At 38.2% G+C, this 14453-nt stretch overlaps 1 protein-coding gene across 1 annotated transcript; it reads left to right on the top strand.

Annotated features, from left to right (window-relative positions):
* The first annotated feature begins 7529 nt into the window (after positions 1 to 7529).
* Positions 7530 to 13116, top strand: LOC140321618 (apovitellenin-1-like). The gene is made up of 4 exons (XM_072398362.1): positions 7530 to 7591; positions 8047 to 8121; positions 11502 to 11664; positions 12898 to 13116. Exons 2-4 carry the CDS (start codon positions 8061 to 8063, stop codon positions 12995 to 12997), a joined length of 324 nt encoding a protein of 107 aa, XP_072254463.1. The 5' UTR covers positions 7530 to 7591; positions 8047 to 8060; the 3' UTR covers positions 12998 to 13116.
* Positions 13117 to 14453: the final 1337 nt, after the last annotated feature.

Raw genomic sequence — 14453 nt, forward strand, 5'->3', positions numbered from 1 at the left:
TTTTTGTACCTGTTTATAAGAATTGAATTTGGACTACCGTGGTAAGAGGGAAATTCTCCATACTGACCATCAGCACGTCAGTGGGCTTCTGTGAGACCTAAAAATTATTTTAGGGTTCCTCTGGGTTAAAAAAAAGTTGAGAATGGCCGGCCTGGACCATCACCCTTACTCATGTGATCTGCCACCATCTTTTTAATTCCCGTTTCAAAATCCTAAATAAAATTTGAAATGGAAGAATTTTTTGAAATATTGACAGGTTATTGTAGCAGCAGAAAAGTATTTCCTTGACAAGATATCCTAATTTTTGGGAGAGTAAAGAATCTTTTGAAACCTCAAGTATGTACTTTGGGGTGAATGTGGAATATAGTATCTTTCCTCTAGGTCATGCCTTTTTGGGTTGGCCTAAAACATTTCATTGCCCCTTCATAAGAAAGTATGTTTAATAAAAGAACTGCAGAAATTGGTGTCTAATTTATCTGTCTGGAATATGAAAACAACACAACCATCTTATCTTCCTGCTTTCCACCACCATCCAACCACATCGGTGTTACAACCTCAAAGAATGAACAGTGACGTCAGGGGGTCAGATATTACTCACATAAAATTTACCAATGATTTAATACATTCCTAGGTATATTTCCTACACAACCAAATAATTATTCTTGCTGTTATGTTTAAAAGTTTGCAAAATAAATTAAAACACAAAAGTAACTAGATTTGCATAGAAGTACAAAAGAGAAATACAGACAGTGTCATCTAGCGCCACCTAGGGGAAGGATTTGCAACTCATTTTTTTTAACACTTTAAGCAGTTTGCTAAAGCACTGTGCACCATAATAATAATAAATCTAATTATACTTTTTTTTAATATCAGTTGCATATCAGTGCTGCTGAGTCCCTGAGGCTGGATTTACTTTTATTTACATGAACACGCTAAAATGCCAGAACAAAGTAGCAAAAAAAATATAAATATATAAATAAAAATATACATATGTGCATTCACTATTTTGTAGGTCAACATCCCGAATCCATAGTAATCCTTTACTTTTGCTTAGTGGTGCACTAAAGGTGCTTTGATAAGGTGCATTGGAATGCGCAGTTCACCAACGCTTGTTATTGCTTTGGGAGTCCAGCTTTAGTGGCTGGGTTCACATTCACTCTATAAATATAAAATTGTTTGCCGCCATGGTCAAAGCTCATGTTTGCTTTAAGTTGGCACTAGGACATGTCATTTTCTCTATTTGTTCTTGGGCTAGCACGAACATGCCTTTCCTAAATGAATATCAGAAGACAGACTATGGGGTAACATAGAATGACACCTAGTGATAAGTAAAAGAAAGAAGTAAGTAAAAGAGAATTTCAACTTTAAGTTTTTTTTTGCATTACATTTAGCACATCAGTTGATGTGCATTAAACCAGTGGACCACTAAAAGGCATGCAGGGTAGCGGTGTGTCACTCAAAAGGGAAGAAACTTCCCCCATAGTGACGTCATGATGCCAGAACCGCCCACTCTCCCATCGCAGGTCTGAGCTTGCTGTGTCCAGAGACACAACCCGCCCACAGCCCTGAGCCCGCAATGGGAGAGTGGGCAGGTTGTGTCCATATGGGGCTCTAACCGGTGCGCCCCCTAGTGGGGTCCTTCTCCTGACCCTGCTGGGGGGTACACTGGCCAGAGCCGTGGACCACCAAAATTTTCTCAGGGACCACAGGTTGGCGACCACTGCATTAAATAACACACCTATACATAGTGAGGGGCTGCCAAGTATTAAACCCTATTAGAGGGGCGCTGCCATTTGAAAAACTAGCTGAACCCCTGAGTGTTAAGGGAAAAAAAATGGGGATGAGGTCCTGATTCACTACTACTGTGGATTCACTGTGAATCCTGCAGGTTTTAAATTTGTGATTCTGCTGAATTTATGTCCACATTTGCTTGTGGTTTATTCAAGGTCAGTAATCTTCTACAGCCATCCATAACAGTTACTTTTTTTTCTAATAACTTTTTACTAATCATCTGTCCTTTCTGTTACCTTTTGTTCACAATGCAGCATCTTCCAAAGAATATTCGATTGAAAAAACAGTGTGAGCAGAAACCACCTTAAATTATATCACTCACATGCAAATGACACCTGTCTGTTCAATGCGTCTCTATTACATTCTGGCTGATGTGTTCCCATTGAAAATGTCCTGCGATTGACCATTTTTACATTTCTGTATCCTCTGTTGTCCAATCCTTGTAATCAAACACCTGCATGCATCTCTATTACATTCTGGCTGATGTGTTCTTAATAATATGTCCTGCAGCTGTATCCTCTGGTATCTAAATCTTTTAATAAAATACCAAACTATTCTCCAAGTCTCAATTACATTGTGGCTGATGTGTTCTCATTGACTCCCCCCCCCCCCCCCCCCCCCCCCCCCCAGCGTTCTAATTATGTCCATATGTATACACAAAAAGCGTTACATTGTTTTGCATGGAAATTTATTTTGCATTGTAGGCCTATAATACTAGGTAGGTTATAATAAACTTTAAATAAAAATAAAAAAATCTGGTAAAACAAGGGTGCATAAAAATACAGAAAACTGTAATACAACTGTACAGTAGCATATACATTATATATTAAAATTCTATATATGTATTATATAAGGATTACTTTGTATTGGATTCAATACAGTTATTTTGTTTTAAATCCAATACAAAATTATTTGAATTTCCCGCTGCGCCTCCCGCACGCACTGAAGCATGAACTGACATCACTGGGGAAACCCCAGGGAACGTCACTGCATTAGCTGGTTAAAGACCAGAGGAGGAGGACGCGGCCCAAGGACGGGCACAAATGAGCAGAACCTCGGAGGACACCGTTTGGATCAGGTAAGCAGTTTATTTTTATGTTTTTAAGCTACGCAGAGTGTGGCTTAGGGTTACCGCTTTTTGCATGTTTTTTACCGCTTTTTGCCACACTTGGGAATACCGCCGGGGGGATAAAGACGCTGCTGATCATTTCTGCATTGATGTATGCTCTGTTGTCTAATTCTTGTGATAAAACACCTGACTATTGTCCGTATCTCTATAACAATGGGCCTGGTTTATTAAAGCTCTCCAAGGCTGGAGAAGATACACGTTCATCAGTGAAGCTGGGTGATCCAGCAAACTTGGAATGGATCTGGTCCAGGATTCAAAACATTTTCTAGCAAATAGTAAATGCCTTTGAAGAAATCTATTCCAGGTTTCCAGGTCCAGTCTTGGAGAGCTTTAATAAATCAGGTTCATTCTGACATAGGTGGTCACTATAGAAATGTTCTGCTGCTGACCATTTTTACACTGATATTTTCTGTTATCTAATTCTTTCATAAAAACACATGCTTTTTCTCTAACCACTGGGTGTCTTTCTAACAGAATAAAACCTAGTGGTAAATTAAAGAAACTTGCAACTGGGTTTTTTTCAAATATATATTTTTATTTGTGTATAAAGAATGCAACACAGGGTTTTTTGTCTCTATATATATTAAAAGTATACAAAAGTATAATTATACAATCTTATATTATACAAATTGTCAGACCCTTCCTCCAGCTGTATTACATTTATAGTGTGAGGAGGGGGTCTGATTTCCTCAAAACTGAACAGTGGTGTCTATTAGTGCTGATTAGTTCTTATAGTATGTTGCTGTTTTTTTGTCTCCTAATCTCAACACGTTTCGCCCTACCAGGCTTCCTCAGGGGATTGGGAAACCTTGGAAACGATAATAATACTTTGTACAGTCAGTATACATTTTAAAGTAATAAAATTGTATATACCACATAGTCACATGACATCTTATACACTATAAAGTAAGTTATAAGGGTTTCTTGTTCGCATTAACTGATATTATAGCATCATATCCATAAATAATATTATAGACCACATTGTACACGGGTATGTCAGAAAATAATCAAACATATTTTATATATAACAAATTATATGTATAGAACTTACTTTGTATTTGTTAACCTCCCTAGTGGTAACCCCAATTGTGACTCGGGGTACAAAAAAGTTGCTGAAAACGGTAACCCCGAGTCACACTCGGGGTAGGTAAACCTATGGGAAGTAATAGTAAATACAGCATTACCTAATCCACTGGCTTCCCGCCTTGTCCATCGCCGCGATCCGTCTTCTTTCTTCTTACTCCGGCGTCTGCACACGATGAGTTCCCGGTGACGTCGGTGCGTGTGTACATTGCCGGCGGGGCGGGAAATTCACAATCCTATTGTATTGCATTTAATACAAAATAACTGTAATGAATGCAATAAATTATATTTATATATGTAAAAGCAGTACATTGTTTTCATGAACATTTTATAGTATAATATAATAGTAAGAGTATAATATTTTTTTTTTAATTAAAAAAAATAAATATATTTTTTTTTAATTTATTTAATTTATTATTTGTACATGATTTTGTGTTTCAAACTTTATTATACTCATACTAATATGTTACACTGTAAAATAAATTTATGAAAAACAGAAAACAATTAACCACTAGGGAGGTTAATACTTGATCACAGATAACATAGAAAAATAACTTCTGCTTGCAATGAATGGAAATGGCTGGTTGAACAAGCTGACCATTCTGGACATAGAGATAACCCGATATGTAAGGAGTATTAGGAGTAACCACCTTGGGGTTACAACATAATGATATATATATATATATATATATATATATATATATATATATGGAATATAAAAAAATAAATAAATACCTTGTGACGATATAGATAGAAGTTTTTTTTAGATTTCACTTACTGTGCTTATTGATGTTTACTGCTTAGGTCACATTTGTTTAAACCTTATTGTAAATCATGTAACATCTGTAATACATTATAATAAATTAACTGGTGTTCGTACCTTGCTTTAGGTTCTCTTAGCACTATATATAATATCCACTAGGGGGCACACCTGCAGTATATTCCTATGTAATCAAGGTGAGGATGTCATGTATTATTGCGCTGGTAGTAGTATGCGGAAAGTGAAACATAGGTGTAACCTAGGTTAAACTTAAATAAACTAAAAAACTAAAATATTTATGCTAGCAATTCTAATTCAATACTTAAATTTTGTGGATGTAATCCTACCTCATATGACTAGGTGTGCTCCAACTTTTGTTTAAAGTAAAAGGTTTCATTTTTTGGACTAAAAATAAATATAAAAGGAGAGGTATTCCAATTCTATGACAAAATATTCATGGGATTTTAGTTATTCTACGTTTGTTAGTGAGAGGTTACCTTGTCAAGTTTATGATGTTTACTGCCTGTAACATCCGTTTAGGCATAGCCGTAAATTATCTGAAATCTGTAACTCATAACGATAAGGTGTCAGGTTATATGTTGCTTTTAATTATTTTATTTTTTTCATTACATTTAGCACATGATGTGTGCTTAGCAACACATAGCCTTGGAATGGGGCTGTCAAGTATTAAACCCTATTAGAGAGGCACTGCCATGTGAAAGCTGAACTCCTAAGTGTTGAGGGGTAGAAAAAAAGGTATGAGGTCTTGATTCACCGCTACTGTGAGTTTACTGTGAATCCTGCAAGTTTGACATTTGTGATCCCGAGGAATTAAAATCCAAATTTGTCTGTAGTTTACTTGAAGTCATTGGTCACTTTCAGCCATCCATAGCAGTTTACTTTTTTTGTTTTTCTTTTTCTTAATCATTTGTTCCTTGTATTACCTTTTGTTCACAATGCAGCATTTTCAAAAGAATATCCAATAAGAAAACAGTATGAGGTGAAACCCCCTCACACTATAACACTCACATTCACCTGAAACTACGTTGTGTCTCTATTACATTCTGGCTGATATGTTCTCATTAAAAACGTCCTTCTTCTAGCCAGTTTTACATTGCTGTATCCTCTATTGTTTAATTCTTGTAGCAAAATATTTGTATATGCTTTGCATCTCCATTACATTCTGGCCGATGTGTTCTTATTAAAAATGAACTGCTACTGACCATTTTATATTGTTATATCCTCTGCAGTCTAATAATTGTAATAAAACACCTGTCTGTTCTATGTGGTTCTATTACATAATGGCTGATGTGTTCTCAAAAAAATGTCCTGCTGCTGGCCAGTTTTATGTTGCTCAATCCTCTGTTCTCTTTTTCTTGTAGTAAAACACCTAATTGCTGCCTCTCTATTACATTCTGGCTGATGTGCGCTCATTAAAATGTCCTGCCACTGACCATTTTTATATTGCTGTATATGTTATATATATATATATATATATATATATATATATATATATATATATATATATGAAAGACCAACCCCCTAATTTCCACATAGACACATGCCTTTTTTAATAAACAAATAGTTTCTGAGATTAACTCAATATTTGGGACTTTAGAGGCCAACCATAACAGTTAAAACATTTAACTTATCAAAACCAAAGTGTTTATTTGTATATATATATATACTGAAACCTGAGATACCGAGGTCCCACATAATGTCCATCCAGGACTTTTCCCAGTAACACAAGTGCTTTCTTTGTCCTGCCTGTATTCCTATTTATATATATATTATATAGGTGTCTACATTATATCTTTTGAAAAGTAAACAATTGATCCAGAAAAAAGGCAAAAAATAAAACAAATGAAACACTGTTGATGGGAACCCTACTTTTCCCAGGAACCACATACAGGCTGAAAGCATCCAAGAACATTTTATTTAAATGATTTTGTTACTAATATTATAACACAGTATTTATATAGCACTGACATATTACACAGCTCTGTACAAAGTCTAGAGTCATGTCACTAGCTGTTCCTCAAAAGAGCTCACAATCTAATGTCCCTCCATAGTCATATGTCTTTATTAGAGTCTAAGGTCAATTTTAGGGGGAAGCCAATTAACCTAACTGCATGTTTTTGGAATGAGGTAGGAAACTGAGCACCCGGAGCAAACCCACGCAAACACAGAGAACACCTGCAAACTCCATGCAGATATTCTCCTGGCTGAAATTCTAACCTAGGACCTAGAGCTGCTAAGGCCAGAGTGCTAACCACTGAGATACCTTGCTGCCTATGATCCCTCAAAGCCTGATGAAAAGACCTAAACCCAAGATCTTCACAATGTATATATTTTTTTAACATTTAATATTTGTGTCCCCCATGGCAGTACCTAGTGTCACATGACTTTGGTTCGGTAACAGTATGCTTATTAATCCTTCACATAACCAAAATTGACTAACAAGATTTGCCCCTCGTAGATTTAAAAAGGCATTTGTTTCAGTATTTTGTAAATTTGTGAACAAGCTCATTCCTCAAGAATAAATAAATAATAATTTAGTATTGCAGTATATTGATATAGTCACATGTACAGTATGAATGTTTTTATAAGGTTTTGCATTTGTTGTGAGTCTTTAGATATGAACATGCCATTAGAGATAGTTTAATTAAAAAAATTTTTACTTCCCAGCAAAACCTTTCCTGGCAATGTAATGATATTGTTTACAGATTGCACAAAGTGGAATTTGTTCCTTAAACAAAAGTGCAGAATTGTTGTTTTCATACAAAAGCACATTGCCATCAGATATTTCAGAGCTTCACAGGTAGTTGGTGAGTTTATTAATTTTTATTACATTTTAATTGAGATGAAATATTGAAAAATTATTGTATATGTTGTATATGTAATTATTGTATATGTTGGTCAGTCTAGCTATGTGTTAATGAAATAAAGTAGCAATTTTTTTCTGTTTTTGGACTCCCTAAAATACTTTAAATGCTTGATGATAGAGGATATCCAAAAGTGACACTTTTCTACCATAGCTCTTCTTCCATACATAACCTTTACTTTCCCTCCAGATGCACAATTAATTTCTGCAGTTAATATTTGTATTTTTGTGTTTTGCAATTGATGACCCTCTCTCCCTGGTCTCCTTCCACTCCTCTTATCTTCTGGCTGTTTGAAAACTTTAGAATGAGTCCTTACATTCTGCGTTGTGATAGGCTGTCAAGTTTGAAATCACATTTGTATTTTACAATTTTTGATTTTTATGTTTGCAATGTTCCAGGTGTTCAGTCAGCAATGCGGGTGACAATCACCACAACCGTCATCCTCCTGCTACTCCTAAATGGTAGTATCACAGGTATGCCTGGGTGCTGTACAATATCAAAAATATCACTGAACAATAATAAGGTAGTATCATGAGTAAATGTAGAATGATTTCTATTATTCTATAATATGTTAATATATATTATTGTAAATACTGATGTTCTAAATAAAAACCAGCCAAGAACCCTACCATGGGCTTGGTCCTACTGTGCCTAATGGGAAATCTGGCAAACTTACATCAAATAAAGTTACCTGTGTGTGTTCGTAGAGGAAACTTCTGTTCATCATCAGGGGATGACATAGCTGGTGGAAAGGGGGTAAACGCCCCTTTAGGTTGCAATGAAAGGAGATGCTCCCGTATTTAGGCAATTTTGAGTTCAGGATCCAAAGCCTTTAATAGCTACTGGACCCAACACAACCCATCCTTAGCGTCCCCTTCTTTCTTTCCATCCACAATCCATTCTTAGTGCCTCCTTTCTCCCCTTTCTCCTCAGTCAAGTACCAGGGTCCTCTTTCCCCCACTCCACATTACAGTCTGTAAAATGTGCTCTGCTTGGGGTGCTTCTGAAAGACCAATAGATCATATAAAAGTAAAAGGATTTTGTACAGCTCAGGATATTATATACTGTACACATTATTTACAAGAAAAATGGAAGAAGGTAAATGGTATATAGGAAAGGGAGAAGAAAGGGGTCTAGTTTTATTTCTAGCACATGGTCATTATCACTCTCACCACCATACAAGCCAGGGTTGTCTCTCCTTGAACCAATCCCTTCTGCAAGTCCAGAGCAAATGACATTGTTGATCCATCCTTGGTGAAGACTTGCTCAAGAGGTCACATGGTTTGCCCTTGTCCCAGGCTTGGGATTGTTGTCACGGGCCCCTGCCCTCTCCGGGAGGACTGAAGCCATAGTAAACTAGATTGTGCATGAAATACCCCAGATGGGTAAACTGGCCAATGTGTTAATGATCCTCAGGCATCTACTCATGGAAGATCAATCATTGTCTCTGCTCAGCAATCCTTTATGGTTGTTTTAGGGTCTGCATATGGCTCAACAGATAATGAGGTTTATAGTTTGCTCTCAAGGAGGCAGAATTATCCTTACATACAAGCCATATTCAAATCAATTTTGGTCACTTCCAACACAGTCCCAGTGACTCCATAATTCATTCTCAGTGCCGCCTCTCTCAACCTCCTCCAAAATCCAGACTTTGTGCCTCCTATTCCCCCAACTCCACAATCCATTCTCCTGCTACCCTTTCTGTACAATCTCATTGTCTTCACTTACTTGTTCATGTTTAATTTAGTCTCAGTGCCCTTCCCCACCTTCATAATCCATTCTCAGTTCCTCCTGTCCCCCGTCCATGCACAATCTCATCTCATTGGGTCTAATTTATTAAAGCTCTCCACGGCTAGAGAGGATACTCTGTCTCCAGTGAAGCTGGGTGATCCAGCAAACCTGGAATGGATCCGTTCCAGGATTCAAAACAGCTAGCAAATAGAAAAACACTTTGAAGAAAACCATTCCAGGTTTGTTGGATCACCTAGCTTCACCGATGAAAGTGTATCTTCTCCAGCCTTAGAGATCTTTATTAAATCCTTCTTCTTCATGTGCCTCCTCTTTTCATCTCCTCCAAAGTCCACTCACAGTGGCTTCCTAATAATATATTTGACAATTACAAACCCAATCACAAGATGCTCAGCATAGTAGCAGGCAGTAGTGTCGTTTCTGGAAAATTCATGGATATAATAATGATGTAAAACTGGCCATAGTCTGGATATGAATAGTGGTTGTGGGAAGGGTAGCAGGATGGATCATTGCCGAATTCTGCAGATCAAATAAACCTCCATAGGACAAGCGTCAAGCATGCCGAGGCAAAAAAAAAAGTAATACAGTATATGTTTTCAATGTATGTTCATGTGCTGATGTTATATCCTGTAAAGACCCTGTAAATGCAGACATATAAATTAATCTGCAGGAAATGCATGAAATTCCTAATGTGGGACTAAAGCTACATACACACTTCCAATTATTATCGTTGGAAAACGAACGACGAACGATCCTGCATGATATCTACGAACGATCGTATAGCACCGATCCTGCACATAGAGATAACGACACGATCGTTCGTAGATATTGTACACACAATAGATACGATCGTTTGAACGATAGAGGAACGATGTGCACGACAGGAAAGTGAACGAACGTTCGTTCATTACGCATGTTCTGAACATGGACGATCAACGAACGACCGTACACACGAACGATGTTCAACGATCGTCGTCCAATCCGATCCGCCGGTCCGGTCGTTCGTTTCCAACGAGTTTCCTCGTTCGTCGGCGTCGTTGGTTACTTTTTTACGAACAATTTTTTGCCCAATCGATCTTTCGTCGTTCGATTGGAACAATAAAAATTGGAAGTGTGTACGCACCTTAAGTAAGGCCATCCTGTTTTATTATATTTTGCTAAGCTGTCTGCAAGGCAATAAGTGACCTGCATTTCCAGAATCAGAACTGGGAGGGCTAATTAGGCTCCTTCAGATAACACAGGAATTTTGCACAGGAAAGAATAAATTCCTTACAATGTCATCAGCCACTTTTTAAACAAATATAACCAAATGCTTTTCAATAGTATTTGTTCAAGTCCAGAAGACTTATGCTACAAAAGTCTAAAAAGTGTTAGCTGGAAGCTTTCATTTGTCCATGACTCTGTAAGGTCAGAGTTTGGACATACTATTACCACCGGCTCCCAGGCGCAAACCCACTGCCTCAAGAACTATCAATAGTGCATCCCAGTCTCCGAACTATCACACTAATTATTCAGCCAATTCCATTCCTTAGGAGACGCATACCATAGATGGCTCTCCTTCCCATTTAAAGCCAATTCCCACACAACCCTGTCCTCGTGGACCTCTACTGCCCAACCAATATCTCCTAACCTCAAGGTGGGGGGGTGGGAATATTCTTTTCTTCCAAAAAAAATCTTACCTTAACCCACCCCTATCCCCTGCCTTATATTTTTAACATCCCGCCTTTTTTTTTAGTAAATTGCCCTATGCCTTATCTTATCTTTTCCACCTATTAACCCCCACCACCCCCCCTGAGTCATGCTGGCCATCCGCCCATCTTTTTTTATTTTTCCTTGCTCCTGGCCATTCTTTATTTAAGGTCTTCAGACTGTACTTTGCACAGGTTGACAACATGGCTGTGCAATTTCACTGCAGAAAAAACAGTGCTGTGACCTTCTAAAGGAAGTGGAAAAATACCAGACCAACCAATGTGGTCAATAAACTAGCTTCAAGTTATTATTGGTTTTACAAGCCAGCGTATACGTTTTTTGCAAGCCAGTGTATAAGTTATGTGCATCAAGGCATAAACAGAGGGTAAATTCTGCCTATTTCTCCTGTGCGTAGGGGCTGACGGGAAAGCTGTCTCCAAACGACATGTCCGGCGTGACTGGCTCATCATCGCTGACTCCATAAGCTTTTATATCTATGAGGCGGTGAACAAAGTATCTCCAGAAACTGGGAATCTCCTTCTGAAATTATTTGAGTCCGATCCTGTGCAGAAAACAAGGTGACACCATTGTTAAAAATGATACATTTGGATATTAAGAATAAAACACACAAAAATGGGCATTACACTCACAATGTGGCAGGGCTAACCTAGGGGCAGGTTCAGGTGTTCCCGCATGGCTCATAATGGCTGGAACCTTGCCAACAATGGAGCATTCATTCTTAATGGAACAGCATTTGCAGATTTGACAGCAGAAAGCAGTGAGCAGTACTGAACGACTAACTTCTGCCCCCATTCATTCTCTATTGGACGGCCACAGGTAGATGCATTCCACCAGAGGCGGCATTTTTTTTGAATGAAGAAGCAGTAATGGTACTGAAAATTTAGTCTAAATAGTGTCTATCGTCAGTGGTCCCAAACCTTTTGGAGCTCATGGACCACTAAATGCAGGGACTCCAGACAGCACCTGTTCCCCAAGAGTAACGTCATGATGCCGGAATCTGCTCACTCTCTTATCGCAGGTCTGAGCCTGTCCAGAGACCCCCCCCCCATCTGCCTGAGCCTACAATCCATATGAGAGACGTGGTATGTGGCTCTGGCTCTTTCCTGGTGGGTCCTGGTGGGCCCTCGTGGGCCCCCCAAGGGCCAGAGCTATGACCCACCTGAATATCTCCAGTGTGTGATAAATAACCACTTCCTCCTCGAATTTCCTGTATCCCTGCCACTGTCCTGGTGTCTGTAGATCACGGGAGGTCCTGGTGTCTGTAGATCACGGGAGGGTACTTCATAATAGCTGCATCCAGAGAAAAGACAGAGTATAAATCCCATCCTAACAGTGCCCAAGTGGTGTAAACTCTGGGTAATTTAATTTCACACTTTCTTACAGTGTAACAATGGAACATTCGTCCAAAAAAGAGCCCTCGATTCCTTAATAATCCAATTCCAGTTGGTCCAAAGCCAGAACAAAGAAGAAATCCAGGACAGCGCTGGACCGACTGGAATTGGATTGCCAATGGTGCTGCCATCTTCCATCTTCTTCTGCTTATGTCACTCGATCTCACACTGCTCAAACACAAGATCAGGTGACATTTCCTCCTGAAAATGCAAAAAAAAAGAGCCATTATCACTGCGTATGCACAAGGTCTTTTTTTTGTATTTACATTCTGGGAAAGAACCTTCTACGAAACAAAAAAACCTTCAGTTGGGCTTTCTTGAGGTATCATAAAAATCTTGTATTATCTTCCTGTTATTAAACATTTCTAATACTAATTATTTTATTATATATTTTATTAGGAGCTTCCTAATAGAGAAAACATCATGTATGAACCTGAGAGTTCAAGAATTTTACGAGAAAGTCACAGAGTTTTTTAACGAGAAGAAGTGGTTCACCTAAAAGAATAGGCCAACAAAACAACGAGACATTGTAACATATCTCCTATCAGTAGATTCAATTACTAGAGCCGATACATTAAATATTTGTACACTCGAGGAACAATAAATAAGGATACAAAGCTTTCTGTGTGCTCTTTGTTATTCACACCACCCAGCATCGCTCTGGGAAATGTGGGAATGTATAGCTAGTCAGGTATCTGTTGAAAGCTAAACCCCAGGAAACAGAACTTACCCTGCTCCACCCCATCTCATCTCTTCTTCAAAAACAAGGCCCGCTGATCATTGGATTGCCCAGCCTGGGACCACAATGACTTGATCCAAGGGAGCGAGTGGTGAGCTTTTCCCTGTGCCCTAAAACTGGAAGTATTTTGAAAAGAAAAATACTTCTGTTAGATGTAGGTACAAAGGAGACATCAGGGGTCTATTACAGGAGACATAAGGGGTCTAATTAGGAGTCTAATGGAGGAAACATTAGGGGTCTAATTAGGGGTCTAATAGAGGATATATTAGAGGTCCAATTAGGGGTCCAATAGAGGAGACATTAGGGGTCTAATTAGAGGTCTAATAAAGGAGACATTAGGGGTCTAATAGAAAACACATTAGGGGTCTAATGAAAGAAAACATTAGGGGTCTGATTGGGGGTCTAATAGGGGATATATTAGGGGTCCAATTAAGGGTCCAATAGAGGATACATTAGGGGTCTAATTAGGGGTCTAATAGAGGATACATTAGGGGTCAAATTAGGGGTCTAATAGAGGAGACATTAGGGGTCTAATTAGGGGTCAAATAAAGGAGACATTAGGAGTTTAATAGAAAAAACATTAGGGGTCTAATTAGGGGTCTAATGGAGGAAACATTAAGGGTCTAATTGGGGGTCTAATAGAGGATATATTAAGGGTCCAATTAGGGGTCTAATGGAGGAAATATTAGGGGTCTAATAGAAGGGACATTGGGGTTCTAATTAGGAGTTTAATGGACGAAACATTAGGGATCTAATTAGGGGTCCAAGAGACATTAAGAGTCCAATTAGGGGTCTAATAAATCCCTAAAGTCTTCATAAAGAGTTCATTAGCATGGCCCAATAGCCCCATTGTGATAGTAATAAAGAGGAGAAAAATAAAACGTAAATACCAATATTGGTTAATAAAATAAATAAACTATAGTCAAAGTAAAAAAAAGGTTCCTAAAATAAAAAAATAAAAAATGTTAAAATACAATGGATGTTGTCTAGTGGTGACATATTTCAAGATATTATATGTATATCAGGAAACAAAAATAAATTGTGAGTGCGGCATACGTAATTTATACTGTGCAATGTGTAATCTGTGCAGTAGATGGCACCACAACATGTAATAAATTCCTGTAAAAAGCAGCTCGGAGCCCAGAATAAATTGCAGGTATGAGGGATGAAGTGCACCGGATCAATCTGTCAATTCAAAAGCAAAAAAAGAGGGGAG

Source organism: Pyxicephalus adspersus, chromosome 1 (genome assembly GCF_032062135.1).
Source record: "Pyxicephalus adspersus chromosome 1, UCB_Pads_2.0, whole genome shotgun sequence".
NCBI classification, from domain to species: domain Eukaryota; kingdom Metazoa; phylum Chordata; class Amphibia; order Anura; family Pyxicephalidae; genus Pyxicephalus; species Pyxicephalus adspersus.